The sequence below is a fragment of the Schistocerca piceifrons genome, chromosome X (assembly GCF_021461385.2).
Source record: "Schistocerca piceifrons isolate TAMUIC-IGC-003096 chromosome X, iqSchPice1.1, whole genome shotgun sequence".
NCBI classification, from domain to species: Eukaryota; Metazoa; Arthropoda; class Insecta; order Orthoptera; family Acrididae; genus Schistocerca; species Schistocerca piceifrons.
Window position 1 is genome coordinate 581105497 of NC_060149.1, and position 18656 is coordinate 581124152.

General features: G+C 41.7%; 1 protein-coding gene across 4 annotated transcripts in view; it reads left to right on the plus strand.

Moving 5' to 3' along the window:
* LOC124722488 (serine-rich adhesin for platelets-like) overlaps positions 1-18656 on the plus strand; it is a 365160-nt gene that overhangs the window by 327725 nt on the left and 18779 nt on the right. For 3 of the 4 annotated variants that reach the window (XR_007006449.1, XM_047247643.1, XM_047247644.1), the window contains one exon: positions 15137-15312. Coding sequence is in view for 2 of the 4 variants with exons in the window: in XM_047247643.1 (XP_047103599.1) it covers positions 15137-15312 (176 nt within the window). In the remaining 2 variants the exon portion in view is untranslated. Of the gene's footprint in view, positions 1-15136; positions 15313-18656 lie in introns of those variants that run through there. The other variant, XR_007006450.1, reaches the window with a different exon arrangement.

The following is an 18656-nucleotide window of genomic DNA, read 5'->3' on the forward strand; positions in this document are numbered from 1 at the left end:
CCTGAGCAGGTGCTTAAAACATCAATGTAGGCCTGTGCTGTTATAGTGCCATGCAAAACAACAAGGGGTGCAAGCCCCCTCCATGAAAAACACAACTACAACATAACACCACCTCCTCCGAATTTTACTGTTGGCACTATACAAGCTGGCAGATGACGTTCACTGGGCATTTGCCATACCCACACCCTGCCATCGGATCGCCACATTGTGTACCGAGATTCGTCACTCCACACAATGTTTTTCCACTGTTCAAACGCCCAATGTTTATGCTCCTTACACCAAACGATGCGTCCTTTGGCATTTACTGGTATGATGTGTGGCTTAAGAGCAGCCCCTCGACCATGAAATCCAAGTTTTTTCACCTCCTACCTAACTGTCATAGTATTTGCAGTGGGTTCTGATGCAGTTTGGAATTCCTGTGTGATAGTCTGGATAGATGTCTGCCTATTACACATTAAGACCCTCTTGAACTGTTGGCGGTCTCTGTCAGTCAACAGACGACGTCAGCCTGTACGCTCTTGTGCCGTACGTGTCCCGTCACATGTCCACTTCACTATCACGTCGGGAACAGTGGACCTAGGGATGTTTAGGAGTGTGGAAATCTCATGTACAGACATACGACACAAGTGATACCCAATCACCTGACCATGTTTGAAGTCTGTGAGTTCCGCAGAGTGCCCCATTCTGCTCTTTCACGATGTCTAATGACTACTGAGGTTGCAGATACGGAGTACCTGCATTATGTGGCAGCACAATGCACCTAATATGAAAAATGTATACTTTTGATCTCTCTCTCTTTCTCTCTCTCTCTCTCTCTCTCTCTCTCTCTCTCTCTCTCTCTCTCTCACACACACACACACACACACACACACACACACAGAGGAGCGAAGCATGGGGGGATGGTTACTAAGGGGCTCTTGCGAAGGACAGCCTTACATAATTTTAATAATACATCTTGATTATTTGCATTTAAATGTTAGATTTATATTAAAAAATGACCATAATTAGGTATGAATGAATGCTTGCTTGATAAAATTTGGACAACGCGCGGATGGTGTGGTGGTGGTGTGGGACACTGCGAGTAACACTCTGGTTGCAGCTGTTGGCGGTGGCAGCAGTGGAGGTCTCTGACTGCGGCAGGCAGCAGCGCGCTGTGATGCACTGCAACTTCCGCCGGAGCGTATAAGCGGAGGGTTCCAGAAGGGTCGATGCACACATCAAGAGGGGGGAGGGCGGAAGTGGTTAACACTGGTGTAACACTTAACACACATATTTTGTTGCTTACATCTAAAGGAGGGCCATGCCTCTTCTTTTGGGTAGATTTTACTTATTTACTGTTCCTTTCTACTCACTACTATCCTTTACTGACCACTACAGTATGGGGGCAGCAAGGAACACTCTTGCTTACATTTCACAACATGAAATGGTATTCCCCAGGAGATTGCTGTGCAGGGACAGCAGAAGGGGGCAACCGAAGTCGCACAAAAAATCCTTTTCTAAACGCTACTCATAGTGATACACCAATAAAGATAATTTCTAAAGGAATATATACAGAGCTAGGACAAGCGTGCAAACACCTCCTCTGCAGGGGTAGTGGTATTACAGGGAGAGCTACTAAATAGTGAACCTCTACCGTTAAGTAGCACATGGTATTGGTGAGTTGCTCGAATGTATTCATTGTTGTTGTTGTTGTGGTCTTCAGTCCTGAGACTGGTTTGATGCAGCTCTCCATGCTACTCTATCCTGTGCAAGCTTTTTCATCTCCCAGTACCTACTGCAACCTACATCCTTCTGAATCTGCTTAGTGTATTCATCTCTTGGTCTCCCTCTACGATTTTTACCCTCCACGCTGCCCTCCAATACTAAATTGGTGATCCCTTGATGCCTCAGAACATGTCCTACCAACCGATCCCTTCTTCTGGTCAAGTTGTGCCACAAACCTCTCTTCTCCCCAATCCTATTCAATACTTCCTCATTAGTTATGTGATCTACCCATCTAATCTTCAGCATTCTTCTGTAGCACCACATTTCGAAAGCTTCTATTCTCTTCTTGTCCAAACTATTTATCGTCCATGTTTCACTTCCATACATGGCTACACTCCATACGAATACTTTCAGAAATGACTTCCTGACACTTAAATCAATACTGGATGTTAACAAATTTCTCTTCTTCAGAAACGCTTTCCTTGCCATTGCCAGCCTACATTTTATATCCTCTCTACTTCGACCATCATCAGTTATTTTGCTCCCCAAATAGCAAAACTCCTTTACTACTTTAAGTGCCTCATTTCCTAATCTAATTCCCTCAGCATCACCCGACTTAATTAGACTACATTCCATTATCCTTGTTTTGCTTTTGTTGATGTTCATCTTATATCCTCCTTTCAAGACACTGTCCATTCCATTCAACTGCTCTTCCAAGTCCTTTGCTGTCTCTGACAGAATTACAATGTCATCGGCGAACCTCAAAGTTTTTATTTCTTCTCCATGAATTTTAATACCTACTCCAAATATTTCTTTTGTTTCCTTTACTGCTTGCTCAATATACAGATTGAACAACATCGGGGAGAGGCTACAACCCTGTCTTACTCCCTTCCCAACCACTGCTTCCCTTTCATGTCCCTCGACTCTTATAACTGCCATCTGGTTTCTGTACAAATTGTAAATAGCTTTTCGCTCCCTGTATTTTACCCCTGCCACCTTTAGAATTTGAAAGAGAGTATTCCAGTCAACATTGTCAAAAGCTTTCTCTAAGTCTACAAATGCTAGAAACGTAGGTTTGCCTTTCCTTAATCTTTCTTCTAAGATAAGTCTTAAGGTCAGTATTGCCTCACGTGTTCCAGTGTTTCTACGGAATCCAAACTGATCTTCCCCGAGGTTGGCTTCTACTAGTTTTTCCATTCGTCTGTAAAGAATTCGTGTTAGTATTTTGCAGCTGTGACTTATTAAGCTGATAGTTCGGTAATTTTCACATCTGTCAACACCTGCTTTCTTTGGGATTGGAATTATTATATTCTTCTTGAAGTCTGAGGGTATTTCGCCTGTTTCATACATCTTGCTCACCAGATGGTAGAGTTTTGTCAGGACTGGCTCTCCCACGGCCGTCAGTAGTTCCAATGGAATATTGTCTACTCCGGGGACCTTGTTTCGACTCAGGTCTTTCAGTGCTCTGTCAAACTCTTCACGCAGTATCATATCTCCCATTTCATCTTCATCTACATCCTCTTCCATTTCCATAATATTGTCCTCCAGTACATCGCCCTTGTATAGACCCTCTATATACTCCTTCCACCTTTCTGCTTTCCCTTCTTTGCTTAGAACTGGGTTTCCATCTGAGCTCTTGATATTCATACAAGTCGTTCTCTTATCTCCAAAGGTCTCTCTAATTTTCCTGTAGGCGGTATCTATCTTACCCCTAGTGAGATAGGCCTCTACATCCTTACATTTGTCCTCTAGCCATCCCTGCTTAGCCATTTTGCACTTCCTGACGATCTCATTTTTGAGACGTTTGTATTCCTTTTTGCCTGTTTCACTTACTGCATTTTTAAATTTTCTCCTTTCATCAATTAAATTCAATATTTCTTCTGTTACCCAAGGATTTCTACTAGCCCTCGTCTTTTTACCTACTTGATCCTCTGCTGCCTTCACTACTTCATCCCTCAAAGCTACCCATTCTTCTTCTACTGTATTTATTTCCCCCATTCCTGTCAATTGCTCCCTTATGCTCTCCCTGAATCTCTGTACAACCTCTGGTTCTTTTAGTTTATCCAGGTCCCATCTCCTTAAATTCCCACCTTTTTGCAGTTTCTTCAGTTTTAATCTACAGGTCATAACCAATAGATTGTGGTCAGAGTCCACATCTGCCCCTGGAAATGTCTTACAATTTAAAACCTGGTTCCTAAATCTCTGTCTTACCATTATATAATCTATCTGATACCTTTTAGTATCTCCAGGGTTCTTCCATGTATACAACCTTCTTTCATGATTCTTAAACCAAGTGTTAGTTATGATTATGTTGTGCTCTGTGCAAAATTCGACCAGGCGGCTTCCTCTTTCATTTCTGTCCCCCAATCCATATTCACCTACTATGTTTCCTTCTCTCCCTTTTCCTACACTCGAATTCCAGTCACCCATGACTATTAAATTTTCGTCTCCCTTCACAATCTGAATAATTTCTTTTATTTCATCATACATTTCTTCAATTTCTTCGTCATCTGCAGAGCTAGTTGGCATATAAACTTGTACTACTGTAGTAGGCGTGGGCTTCGTATCTATCTTGGCCACAATAATGCGTTCACTATGCTGTTTGTAGTAGCTTACCCGCATTCCTATTTTCCTATTCATTATTAAACCTACTCCTGCATTACCCCTATTTGATTTTGTGTTTATAACCCTGTAGTCACCTGACCAGAAGTCTTGTTCCTCCTGCCACCGAACTTCACTAATTCCCACTATATCTAACTTCAACCTATCCATTTCCCTTTTTAAATTTTCTAACCTACCTGCCCGATTAAGGGATCTGACATTCCACGCTCCGATCCGTAGAACGCCAGTTTTCTTTCTCCTGATAACGACATCCTCTTGAGTAGTCCCCGCCCGGAGATCCGAATGGGGGACTATTTTACCTCCGGAATATTTTACCCAAGAGGACGCCATCATCATGTAATCATACAGTAAAGCTGCATGTATTCATAACAGAGTTATACTCTATATAGTACTCTCCGTACATTGTCGCTATAAACTTATACAATGAATGACGAATAAATCATATGAAAATTAGAATTAATTGCGGCAGACAAGGTGAAGAATAGGGAGGAAGTGGTAGTGTTCGGGGACATGACTGGCTTATCACAAGGTGACAGCTGTGCCGGTTCTTGTGTTTGCACCATGCTCTGCTTATAATAAGCGTTCACTGGTAGCATAACATGCAATTTAAATGAGTCCAAAACTTTGTATTAACTGGAGACTCACTGCATTGTAAAGTGAATCATGGCTAATGGTTTTGCTCTGACCTCGGAGTGACAGCATAAAACAGACCATTTAACATCACCTACAACAACACACACACAGTCACTCTTGCCTGTACACAAATCAATTTACTGGGTGAAACAAATCAAATCTTTTTCATCATCAACAAAACTTCGCTGTCCTCCGGGGGTTAACAGCTGGAAGTTATCTCGTAGCATCGTGCATTGAGTTAACCAATCAAGGAACTACCACTTACAAAAAACAGAAGGCATGGACAGAAAAGGAATAAATGGTCGGGAAGGATTTCAAAGAACTGCAGGGGTAGACGTTAGTAGCAACAGGGTAGTGAGGGAATGAGGGCGGTATTGTCGTGCTTACTCGTAATTTTGATCGGAGAGGGCGCAACAGTGAGGGGTTGCATTAATAAATGCCTGCAATCAATGCGTGGCTGGAATTCGCTGTATGTAGGAGTTTCATAAGTGATTCGCTGAATCGGAAGCTTTAGTACTGGATGTTGGGGTTTAGGAAGAAAAGGGATTTGACCAATGGGAAAAATCATGGGAGTTTGTTCTGGGTACATTCGTGTACTGCCGCCCGCGATCGCAATTCCGGGGTCGCCCGACATACTGGCCAGTTCTGCCGAGAGACCCACCCGCGGCGAACTGGGAAGGTGTTCACGTTAAAGAGTAAGGAATGAAGTATAATTGGGAGCAGGCTCAGGTAACAGGTTTCAGAATAAAATTGATTCAGCAGTGATACTAGTTGCAGGGTACGGAGATATGGAATAGGATACACACTACATCTACTGGGTGATTGGACACTTGCTCGGATAACTAGCCGAAACACAATTTTTTTGCCAACAGTGGTACCTCAGAAAATAGTTAATGGGCCACTGCACTTAAGGGAGGAGCGATACCTCTATAAAATGGCTGGAAAAACGTGCCTAATATCCTGTAATCCTGTCGGAAGGCATAGCCTAGCTACCCTGCCCTGACTGAAGAAAGGAAAAAGACAGAATAGACACGTTGACCCAGCAGTAGGGTAAGAGAAAGGGGGGCAGGCGGGGGGGGGGGGGGGGGGGGGGGCAAAAATAAATCTGCAGCGACTAATACGGCAGTAGAGCGTACCGTCCACAGGGACTTCCACATCAGAATAGGTCGCATTCCGCCGGCCTAGCAGGAGAGTAAGGAACCGAGTCAACGAAGTTTGGCCTCTACTAAGCTGGGTTTACCATGGGTCAGAACAGGTCTGGTCTTAGTTAATCAGCAGTGAATCAACCACACAGCACCTTGGGGAAGGTATATGATGTCCTTAAAAACAAGATAGATGGGGTACAGGTGTGAGTCACTTATGACGTAACGATCGTGTAGCAAATTGCTCATGGGTGCAGGTAATTACTAATACTATATGAAGATGGGTGGTGGACTTTCGAGAAAACTTCTCGGGCGGCTCGTAAGCCATACAATAAAATCAGTCACAAACCATGAGCTAGTGGGTTTGGGAGTGGGGCATCTCATTGGCCGGGACTATGAAAGTCACATAGCGTCAACAGTAGGAAGTGTCAGTGTTGGAGAACAGTGGCAGATATCTGGGGTTACTAGTGTGTGAATGTATGTTTGTGTTGTTGGTTCGGAAACAGTTCTGCTTAACTCCTATGCCAGGGAAAAATAGAGGTAAGCTGTGCTGTAAAGCAGTTCTGCTTAGCCCTCATGCCAGGGAAAAGTAGGGGGGAGGGTAGGGGGTCGTGTAGCTACAGTTGTATCATCACTGATCAAATTCCTGACTATATGGTACAGCCAGGTTTCCGTACAAGGGATTGCAATGGGTGAATAGTCTAAGGGCATGATACTGATTAGACCTCTGATTGCAATAAGTGAATAGCCTAAAAACAGACAGGGTGCAGAACGAATGCTGCTAGAGGAGCGCAGAAGGCTGAATGCGGTGACAACAGTGAAATTCCAACTGTAGTAGCTGTATTGGAGTATAAAAGGCTTCCTTTCCTCTCCCTCTGGGGGGAGGCAATGACGCACAGATGAAAGAGGTAGGGAGGCGATCGGTTTACAAAAGTGAATATTGAAAGAATAAACCCATCAGCTGGGCACTCTGTGGGCACTAACCACAATGTGTAAGGCACATGGCCCTGGAGGAGGGAGGTAGAAAGTAATGGTTGAGGTGGGAACAAGCAACTCAAAGCAAAGCTAGGAACCCAGTTCAATGCACGGGTGAGGAAGACATAGGGCGATTACTTCTCGGGAGGGTAATTACTACAAAATGCCTAAGATCCCTGAAGTAACAGGGTGAGTTATGAAAAAGAGGGTGCGAACTACTGCAATAGTGGTCAATAATCTACTGTAGTGTATAATATATTTTCACAAGATACTGCGTTAATGTGCTTGGGCGATGACATCACACCATGGGCGCTAATCATTAACAAACTAGTGCTTATTTCAGCGGGAGCTTCCATCTTGCAACATCATGGGCGTCTTTGTTTGAATAAACAAACAGGTGTTTCTCACTTCCAAAATGCACATCGGGACACTGTTAACCAAATGGTAGCAGTGTCGATTTTTGTTCTCGCTCGTAACAACTTCACTTCCTCAATCAATTACTTCGTAGGAAGTAGGATGAATAATAATGAAACCTAAATTCATCTGGGTGAACTGTTAAATGTGCAACACCCATGTGGGTGTGCTAACTGCTATTCTTCATTTACTTGGGTGAAAATCACATCTCTCCTACCACAAAATCTCTCCCGCTTACTGCTCTACAGCGAGAGGGTAGCATACTTCTTCTCTACTTCAGGGGCGCATTCAACTCATCTCTATTGGGTAAACATATCATTTCTCTATCTTTAATCTTAGATTAGCACTTCTTAGTCTAGACAAAACATTTCTTAACCTGGTAACATGCTCATCTATGGTCCTGGAGAAAACAATGATATCATCTAGATAGACTAGGCATATTGTGGGTTTCAGTCCTCTAAGTAATAGGTCGGCAAATCTGTGGAAAGTGGCTGGCGCATTGCGCAACCCGAATGGCATTCTCTGAAATTAATATAGACCAGAGGGAACTACAAACGCTGTTTTTGGCCTGTCCTGTGTTGTAATCGGTATTTGGTGGTACCCACTCTTCACGTTAAGGGTAGTGAAGTATTTACAATTCCCTAACCTGTCCAGTGTTTCGTCGATACGGGGGAGAGGGTAAGTATCAGGAGTGGTTACCTTATTTACTGCTCTCATATCGACACAAAGACGGTAGGTCTTGCAATGGGCTTTGCATCTCCATTAGGAATTTCATGGTTAACAAAGTCAGTAGCTGGCAAATAACGCCTTTCCTGGAATAACCAGGAGTGCTCTTCCAAGATGGAGTACAATTTGTTTTGGGCAGCCACAGGCAGATGAGCTAACTTATCCTTAAATTTGTCTTTGAGCATGGGAGCTATATGACATATGTCATGTTCTGGGAGCCAGTGTTTTTGGTTAGATTTTGGCTTCTCTTGTACAGTCTGGTTTTCTTCAATCTCGTGGCCGCTAGCTGTAATGGTGCCACTGGGAATCTCTACCTCCTTCGTTCCAAAATTGTCCAAACAGACAGGAACGTAAAATTTCTTCCCCTGCACTTCTGCTGTAGTTAAACCACGTGTAACGTGGAACTGTAATCTGTCTAGGACATGGTTTTGACGGAGAGGATCCACCGATATGGCTGTTCTTGGCAGTTCGCGGGATTTGACCCCAAGCGAGAGAATGCATCCCGTGCCACCGCTTATTCTAACAGAGGTAGTTGTATGTAACACCCACATTTGTGTGGAAGGAACCTGTGGATCTGGCCGCGTTTCACAAATTCCTTGTGATGAAATGACGGGTTTCCTCACCGAGACAGACGGTTTGCATTCTGTAATCAATTACACTCTGGTAGTGGTGAAGGAAATCACTCCCCAGGATGACTTTGAAATCTTGCCTTTGCTTCCGAATTACGTCCATGTCAAAAGGGTAGTAGCTGTCTCCGATTTTCAACTTAACTTGACGATACCCAGGGGATATGATTATCTCGTCACTCAGACCATTAATGTGGTGAAGAGGTGGTTTTAACACTTATCTATCCCCATGCCCTACGAGTAACACGCTAGTTTTTGCTCCCGTGTCAGTAAGTATTCGTACCTTCTTCCCTCTAATTTTACCTTGAGGACGATACTTGCCACCTCATTTAAGACACTGTGGCCGGCTGGATGCATAAGTTTTACAGGGGGCACAGTCTTGCGGCATGACTTGCCCCTCAACCATTTCCCGGCTGTCTTTGTGGTCGTGGAGGATTGTTGGTGGTTTGCTCCCTCTGTTGGTTGTACAAGGGGCCCCTGTTTCCTGAGTTCTGCGTGCAGTTTTTACTCGTGTGCCCTATGATTCCACACTGAGAGCAATAAGGTGCATGACACTGTGCGGCAACATGGCCTGCCTTTCGGCTGCATTGGCATGCCTGCTCGTATTTGAAAATTGGACGTGGCTGTTCGTCTGGGTGCGCCGAACTAGCAACAGAATGTGCTACCTCCTCCTGCATCATCGCAAGTCGTGTGGCATCATGCAACAAGGCGGGTGATGCTATTTTGACCTCCCCTCCCACATATGGGTCGATTCCATGTATAAATACGTCAATCGAGCAGGCTTCCACTTGCTCGATTAACACTTCGTTACATGCGGGATCCGAACCCAGAATGTAAATGCGGCTAGCCACAGTGCTGATTCGGTCAGCAAATGCCTATACGTCCTCCCCTTGCTTCTGGCAGAGGGTAGATAACTTATCCCTGTAATAGTGTGCGTCACGTCGGTTCGAATACCTTTCTTTCAACCCAGCTTCTAACGTGGCGAAAGAGGTGTTGTCCCTAAGGATGTGCACTGATTCAATATAGGTACGGGTGTCACCTGACAATGTAAGGCAGAGTACATTCACCAGGAAATCGTCTGGCCAAGCGCAAGCATGGCCTACATCTCTGACAGTTTGCAAAATGAAATTTATTTGTACTTTGGGTTTCCCGGAAAATGTTGGGGTAAAGTTGACTGCAGGGAAACTGTCAGTCAAGGTGGCAATGTATGGCTGGGGTACTATGCTACTGGAGGTGCTTGCAGCCATCATTTGCAGCGTAGCAGGGTGTGTTTCTGGCACTCTTAAACTGGCAGACTGGGTTTGAGCCAATTTTTGGCATCCTTCTATTAAGTCTATCTTCTGTAATAGTAATTTGTCGATTTCTGCTTGGAGGGCAGCTACTGGGTCTGGTTTTCTCATAGGTGGGGAGTTGTATTTGCCATTGGCGGTACTATGGGTTTGAGGCGTGGTTACAATGTTAGGGCACCTAGTGCTCGCTGGAAACTTTACAATCGGAGCATGAAAAGAAAGAAAGAAAGAAAGAAAGGACGTGTATTGGATGGGACAATGGCATAGCTGAAAGCATGGAGGTGTTGGCTTGGAAAAATGAAGTGACAAACTTGGAGAAGTTGTGGCAGCGGTGTGTTGGGCGACGGTGGCGGAGGTGAAGGTGGTGGTGTTGACGGCCAGGCACCGTGCCTCAGCTAGCTGCCCGGAATGTGTCCGTACCACGGCGTGGCGTGGAAGGCGGCTTCCTGCGGCATAGCACGGTCCTGGACTGCCTGGGGTGGCAGCAACGTGGTCACTGGTGGTGACGTGCGGCGAGACACCCAGCCACGTGGCCTGGCGTTGGCTGTGGCAGCTGCTTGGAGAAAAGTGCCAAACAGCGGAATGTGTGCGTTTATTATTGCATGGCGCATCGCATCTGGCATGTCAAGTGTGAAGTAGTGCTGGCAGCTTCAGTAGATACGGTACGGCTGGTTAAACTTCAAATGAGACGGGCCTAACGGTGAGCCATGCCACTTCTGACACCAGTTGTTAAAGCGTCAGGCTCGGCCAGGAGGGGAAAGCTGTAGGCACCAGTAAAGAAAACATGTTTTTATATGGATTAGAGTTTAATGCCATAAACAGGCAGGTCTAGAGAAGCCACCGAGACTGAATGGGCTACCACCCAAGAGGGCAGGAGAGGAGGACGTCTGGTCAGTTTGGAAGCTACGAGCAGAAGAGAGCGAACGGCGTGTCTGCTCCCAGCAGCTGACCACGGTTCCACCCCCACTTGACCACCTCCAAGCCTCCCTGTTGGCTGGTCATGTTGTAAGACATGCAGTTCAGTAGTGTTACCTTGTCAGCAACATGCGAGTTTAGCTGCTGATGGTTCAACACGTGAGTTTCAGGGTGGTTCTGTGCGGTTTTGGGCAACGTGACTGAGACGCTGCAACTTACCGCCAGGCAAAAGGCACTGACGAACATCAAGTGAAAAATAAAAATCAAATTTTTATGCCAGTAAACCCATTCAGTCACATCCCCCACTGTACACCACACACACACACAGCGAAGTATCTTGAGGCGACCCTCGGTAGGCACCTCACCTGGGGGCCATGTATCAAAGAGGTTAGGGCAGAGTGCTTGGCTGTCTATGGGTGCTGTACCCCTTATTAAACTTAGTTAACTCTGCCCTCACACTGTGGTATCACAGTAGATCTATCACTGATCTGGCCAGTGCTAGAATATGTGGGCGTGCTGTGGGGAATGCAGCTGACATTCATATGTGAGAGCTCCAAGGCTTGCAAGGCAGAGCTCTGTTTCTCGCCATGCATCATCCTTGTGATTTCCTGACGTGGGACTTGCTTTACTTCACTGGTGCACTAATGGTGGGTGATCGAGGTTCAAGCTAACTGCTGATTAGTACCACAAAATATTACAGTGGTCAGCAAATAGGCGTATTGTAAATTTGGGCTACTAGATTCACAGAAGGGGGCCATTTGATGACATGACTTGTTGTTACAATGAACAATCTTGTAACATAAGCTGGAGAATTATTGTTTTCTGTCACAAACTGCTCTTGAGTAAGATAGGAAAAACATGAAAAGTTAGGCCAACAAACTTCACATCACCCCCATGTAAACGGCTTGATGTAAAATTTTAAAAAGTTAATGGCAGATATTATTATTTACTATTAGCAATTTGAACGTAACAACAATGAAGCAAACTGATTTTGCACTTCTCAAGCAGATTAATCTGTGATTAAGTATTTATTTTTATGAAACAAAGATTATCAGCTGCCTGTCACAGACAGGAGTTACATTCCATGAATCCATTAAAATCCAGAACATTATTGTCTCATTGAGAGGGTTAAAATACAGAAACTGGTCAAAACTGATGTTATTGTTGATAAACATGAGCATTCAGTTTCCAAATTATTTCTGTGCCTTCCAGATCTGAACTTATACATACACCAATATAACACAAAGTGGAAGAGGAACTAAAAAAACGATTCAACGATATGTGTATAAGGGAAATCCAGCTTGAGAAACATATATATTCTTTATTGTGATGTATATTATTTTGATATGTGAATGTGTCAAAAATAGTGGTAACATTTAAATAGAAGTTAGTGACAGACTGCACACATGGTCCCAAACTGTACTATAATTGAAAGACCTGCTTTTAAACCACTTTGGCAGTGTGTGACTGTGGACTGCTTTTGAAACAATTGGTAACTGCATGGCCACTTCCCCATGATAGTGGCTTTGTGTTCCATGTTATTTACTTCTCTTGTTTTTTTAGCTTAAATTTTGCACTGCTCTTCCCAACTGTGATCCAATGAATGGTTTGAGCACAACGTTTAAAATAGTCTTTCTTTCTCCTTTTAACATCTTGTATAATAACATAGTGTCTTATATTAATTCACTGAATTAGTTTAAAGTCAAACAAGATACATAACAAAATATGTGGGTAGATGCATCACTTAGCATTTCCTTGCAATTAAAAAGAGACATAAGTTCAGAAAATCCAGACTTACGTGGCTGCTATTTGTGTCCTTGGTGAGTTTCATTTTATGAGCATGAAGCTGTGTTTGAAGGCATATTTATCTGCCTGATGTTTCATCCTCCAATGCTGAAAACAGCATCAGTGGCTTTAAAGACTAGGAAAGCAGTTAGATACTCAGACAAACTTGATTGCTGAACTGTTTATATGTATCCACGCCATAGTCAGTTTATGATGTCGTCAGACCTCTGTCTAAGATTGCAAAGTTGCGCCAGCATGTGTTATGGATCTTGTTGTGGTGAAGAGCTGGTGTTGTTTCCTTTATTTAGCACTAAGGCTCACAACTTGCCCAGTTCCAGTTATTCTTGTTTTCTGGTAAAATTGTTTTTGTGCTTTTGAATTTCTATGGCTGTTCTGTACATCCTAGCATAGTAATGACTGGATCATAATAAAACTGTTGTATTGGAGAAATGAATGTGCTGGTTCCCTGGTGCCAGAGTCTGATTTCCTACTACCAGTTTATCTGTTTTTCCTAGACAACAATTTATTTTCTGTTCCTTAATGTGGGTGTTAATAGTTCTTTTTGTAGTTTGTACATAAATTTGTCTGCATGAGCAAGAGATTTTATATACTTCTGCTGTGGCAAGTGGCAGGTGTAGGTCCTTCACAGTGTTCAAATATTCGCGCACCTCTTATGTCGGTTTAAATACTGTGTCAATGCTGTGTCTTCTGAGTACTCTGGTGATGCAGTCTATGACTGCTTTTACAAATGAGAGGAAAACTATCCCTTTAGTTGGTTCTTTTCATTAGGAGCTCCAGATCATTTAATGTATGTTGCTTCCTGTAGACTGTGTACCCTAAATACATATAAACAGTTTGGCATTCTGAGCTTGTTTGAGCTTGTAACTGCTTTCTGTGTCTTCATAGCCTCTGATGATGGCTCCAGTATTGGAAGACAAATTGTCGGGCAGAGAAATATACCCTGGACCATACCTTATTGCCCATAAAGCAAAAATCGTCAAAGACATAAGGTGTTTATATGTTAACGAAAACATAGCTTTGTTTCTGTCATTATGGTTGACTTTAAAGTAATACTAGAGCATGCTGAAAAGTAATGCTTCCAAATCTTTTATGTGAAAACTCAAAAACTTTTTAAATAAAACAAACACTGTTACTATTCTTCACTTTTATTTTCCACATCTACAAATTTATATCCCAAGATAGTCTGTCTGGCAATGAACACATTTCTTCCATCAGGAGACCAGTTGTTGGTACCATCACTGTAGAATGTATGACTGTTGATGGAGCTACAGCCTCATTTCTGCCTGCACCCATTCATCACTATCACAGTGGAATCCTCGAAGGTGTTCTTTAAGTTGTGTAAACAGGTAAAAATAGGATGGGGCCATGTTGGGACTGTATTGAGGATGATAGATGACAGTGAACCCAAGGGATCAGCTTATTGCAGATGTCACAGCGCTCATGTATGGTCCTGTATTGTCATGCTGAAGGAGAGGGTGTTCCATGTGTAGACGAACTCTTGGAATTCATGGCTCAATTGCATTGCTGTTCCTCATGCACTGACATAGTTAAGTTCCACTCCGACATTTTATATGCTACAATTTGGAGTGCTGTAATGGAGGAGGACAGCAAATATGTAGCCATGAAGGTGTAAAATGTTAATAATGTTTGTTTTATTTAAAAAACTTCAAGAGAGTTTTCACAAAAAAACTCGGAGGCGTTATTTTTCAGTACGCCCTCATCTATTGATAGAAATGTATAATTGTCACTGTTATGTAAAATTATGTAAAATACAAATAATGGATACACTAGTGGACTGGAATAAAACAGGAATTATAGTTAATTAGCATTCATTTCCAAACATGAAATATATTAGGCTGATGCACAGCACCTGTATTTATTGTAAATATTCCCAACTCAGAATTAAAATACCAAATCTTTTATTGTGGAAATAATTCCACTTGTTTTTGAGTGCCTGAAAAAAAAACCTGTTAGGTACATAGCTTTACACTGTTGTTAAGTACATACAGATTTGCTGTTTTCACATTTCTTAAAATCTGCATGATATTTTGTAAGATTCTGTGAGTAAATTATATGATACTTTGACAAATTCAGCAAATATACAAACTGTGGCAGGCATAACCTGCTTTTACTATGTGGTGGTTTTTATGTGAATTGGTTATTCTGTACTATTTAAAAATGAATTTATTCTCAAATAATCGGGAAATTAACTCATAAAAAAACCCACACACATTTTTGTACTCTTGTGGACATTATTTGAAATTGTATTTGCAATGTTTTCCAGGATGGAGAGACATACTGCATTGACGCTCGGTATTATGGTAACATTTCTCGTTTCATAAATCACATGTGTGCACCAAACCTATTGGCAATAAGAGTATTTGTAGAACATCAAGATGTCCATTTCCCACGGATGGCCTTCTTTGCCAACAGGGATATAGAACCAAATGAGGAACTGGGGTAATATTTCTAAATGTGTTAATTTATTTATATTAATTTCCAATGTAATGTAGTTTCTATCTTAATTTTACTTGCAATAATACAATGAACTTCCGTGCAGAAAAGAATCTCCTCTCACTTTCCAGTTATTAACAAAATAGTGGTTCATGATCATTCACTCATAGCTTCAGCCAGGTATCATTTGAAACACACACATATTTACTGTAGTTTCATAATCACAGAAAAGTCAAGAGTACTAGTTACAGTGAACACAAATGACATATGTCATACACCTGGAAGTTTCCCAACAAAGCAGATGTTTTGTACATGAAATACACAACAGAAGCTACCCAATAGGCAACATCTGCGGCAAGACAGGTGTTATTCACATTATTGTGGACAAGTCACTAGTGACCAATAGGCAACTGACACTGTATATGAACATTTCACACATGATTGTAAGATCTACTGGGAGAAAGTGATGTACATATATAATTTACAGCAGGTACCGACTGGGACACCTTGATTGTTCTACGAGGATAACAGTTCAAACGTTCCAGCAGTGATGTTGTGCACTGTAGGTCATCTTCATATCAGAGGAGATGGAGAATTTCCATATCTAGTCTGTGTGGGCATAGTTAAATCCCAGGTGCTGGTTAAAAGTTTGCACCAACAGAGGTTGTCAGTCAACTTATGGGTCAGCATTGTTGATGATCACATGTTGTGAATCTTTGTGAAACCATTCAAGACTACACAGATAAACTTCAAACATTTTGTATGAAATACGTTGTCCCACTTCATTGATAGAATATCACTAGCAGTTCATTGAAAGGTATACCTCCTGCACACTGATGCTTCTGAACATTTTGATATGTGGACATGAGTGTAGCTTAAAACACATTACTGTGGTCAGTGGACTGATAGAGGTGGACCAATTCCTTGACCACCATACTCACCTGACATTTAAATCCATTGGATCTCTTTTGCAGGAGATATCCCAAGACTGCACTTCGTATAACATGTATTACAGGCAAAGCATCCATTCTTCTGTGAGCTGTGAAAGCATGAGAGACTGTACACACTATTCCTAGAGCATTCACACATTCTTGGGACTTACTTTGGTGATGAATTGAAACCTGTTTCTTGATAGAAAGTAGATAATTTGAACACTTTGTGTGAAGTATTGTGAAGAATTTATGAAATACGGTAAATGAACAGTTTGTTCAAGTGACATACTATGTGCAACTATCTCATATATAAGAAAGTGAGCATCCAAAGACCTATGTTGATATAGACAGTGGTTTGGTTTTGTAGACCAAGCCATAAGTGTTGCCTGCTGTTTACAACATAGCTTGTAGAGTTACTAGGAAGTTTATTGGATGTTAATAGAAGCCAATAGTTGTGTGTTGAAGTGATGAACTGTAATGAACAAGTAAGTGTTAGGAAAACTTATTTTGTGTTTTAGAGACCATTTACAAAAGTACTATTAACGTAGAAGGCAACTGTATATTAGTTGTGTTAGAAACACTACTTGCAGCATTCCACAATTTTTTCACACAGACATAGAAATATATAGTTTTGATTCCCCACCTCACCCCATGTCACTCACTTTCAACCATCGACTGAATACTAATTCACATTGTACACATGTAGAACTGCATTTCTTCTTCCATTGTAAGTTTTTGATCTGTTTACTTAATTTTAGTCTTAGCTGTCTGCATCATAGCAGTTCAGTACTTCATAACAGTGGATGACAAACTGAGCACAGTGCTTCTACTTTAGATGCTGATTTGTTTTATCTCACAGATATGGACCCAGCTGTACTGTACTTATTGGAACACGATCTTCAAAGTTAAGAGAAAGTGATACACTCATTCTGACATCCATATTAGGTGATTTATTTTGCAGACATCTCTTGCAGATCGGATAAGTGACAATTTATACCAAAAATTATAATCTTCTAAGCTAAATAGTGTTTCATATTATTGTATTGAAGGTGTCATTCAACAGTTTTGAATTTAACTTAAATTTATGTCCTCCCCCCCCCCCCCCCCCCCGATGACAGTAACAACAACAACAACAACAACAACAGCCACCACCACCACCACCACCACCATCACCATCACCATCACCGTCACCTCAAAACTAGAGAAACTTCATTGGGGAAATGGGGAAATCGGTGAAAAGGTGTTGATTTTCTAGTGCACACTCTATAAAGGAGAAAGAGGAGTAACACACAATATTATCATTCAGTGTGGTTCTCACTGTGAATTTGCTACAAAGAATTTGGGAAGAAGCAGTACAGTGTTGGATTACATTTTCACTGATTTATCGTTAGTAGACAGATTCGTTGTGACAGAGCTTAGTAATTCCTTACAGAATCATAAGATCCACAGATATAGTGACCTGTTGACCTGCAGTATGATCACTGATAAAATTTATATTGGTCGTTTATGGTGGGACATTGCAACTAGTGTAGAGTAAGTAAATGTGATGTACTGTTAAAGATATTTGTCGCATTTAAATGGTGTTGCCTTTTCCGAACTGTACGAAACAAAACAAAACATGACAACAACATCAATATTGTGGATCTCAAAAGTTGTATCATATAGAAGAGTGGTAATTATATCAACTATTATGACACAGAAGAGACCCATCCACTGCATCTCATTATAAACACTTCTGTAAGGTTGTGTGAATTGTTATCAGGGTGGTTAAGAATATGAGTTATGATGATACAATTTGAATTCACACGATAAAATTAAAATACTGTAAACTTCAATTACCCAGGTGTCACTAATAAGGACAGTGTCTGGGCAGCAAAAGGGATGGTTCATTTTCAAAACACTGAAATTGGAACATAAATAAATTATATAATATATACACAGTTGTGACAAATCTTTTAATGACCATGTCATGTCAGTTGCAAGTTAACTGAAATGGCATTTCTCACACACAACCAAGTATGTAGATTCCTTATGGATTAAAATTATAGGATAACCACAAGAAATAGGCTATCAGGAAAAAAATACCAAATAAATAGAATCAATGGTTAAGTTACAGAAGTGTAAGGACTCATTTGTTTAGGATCAAATACCAAGTAGAATAATATAGTGTCGTTCACCTTATAATAGCATTATACTTAAGTGACTTGGTAACACATTGTTAACTGGCAAATCCAAGACAGACTTAAATAGTGAATGAACACTGACTCGCTCCAGTATGAACACTGGACTATTTGCACTGCTCTTCCATTTTTCATTGGAACTAAATCCAGTCACTCTTGTGTAATGATATGGCTACTATCAGCTCCATGAATATAAATTGCCAATTAAGCAGTATGAAAAAGACTAACACACTCATCA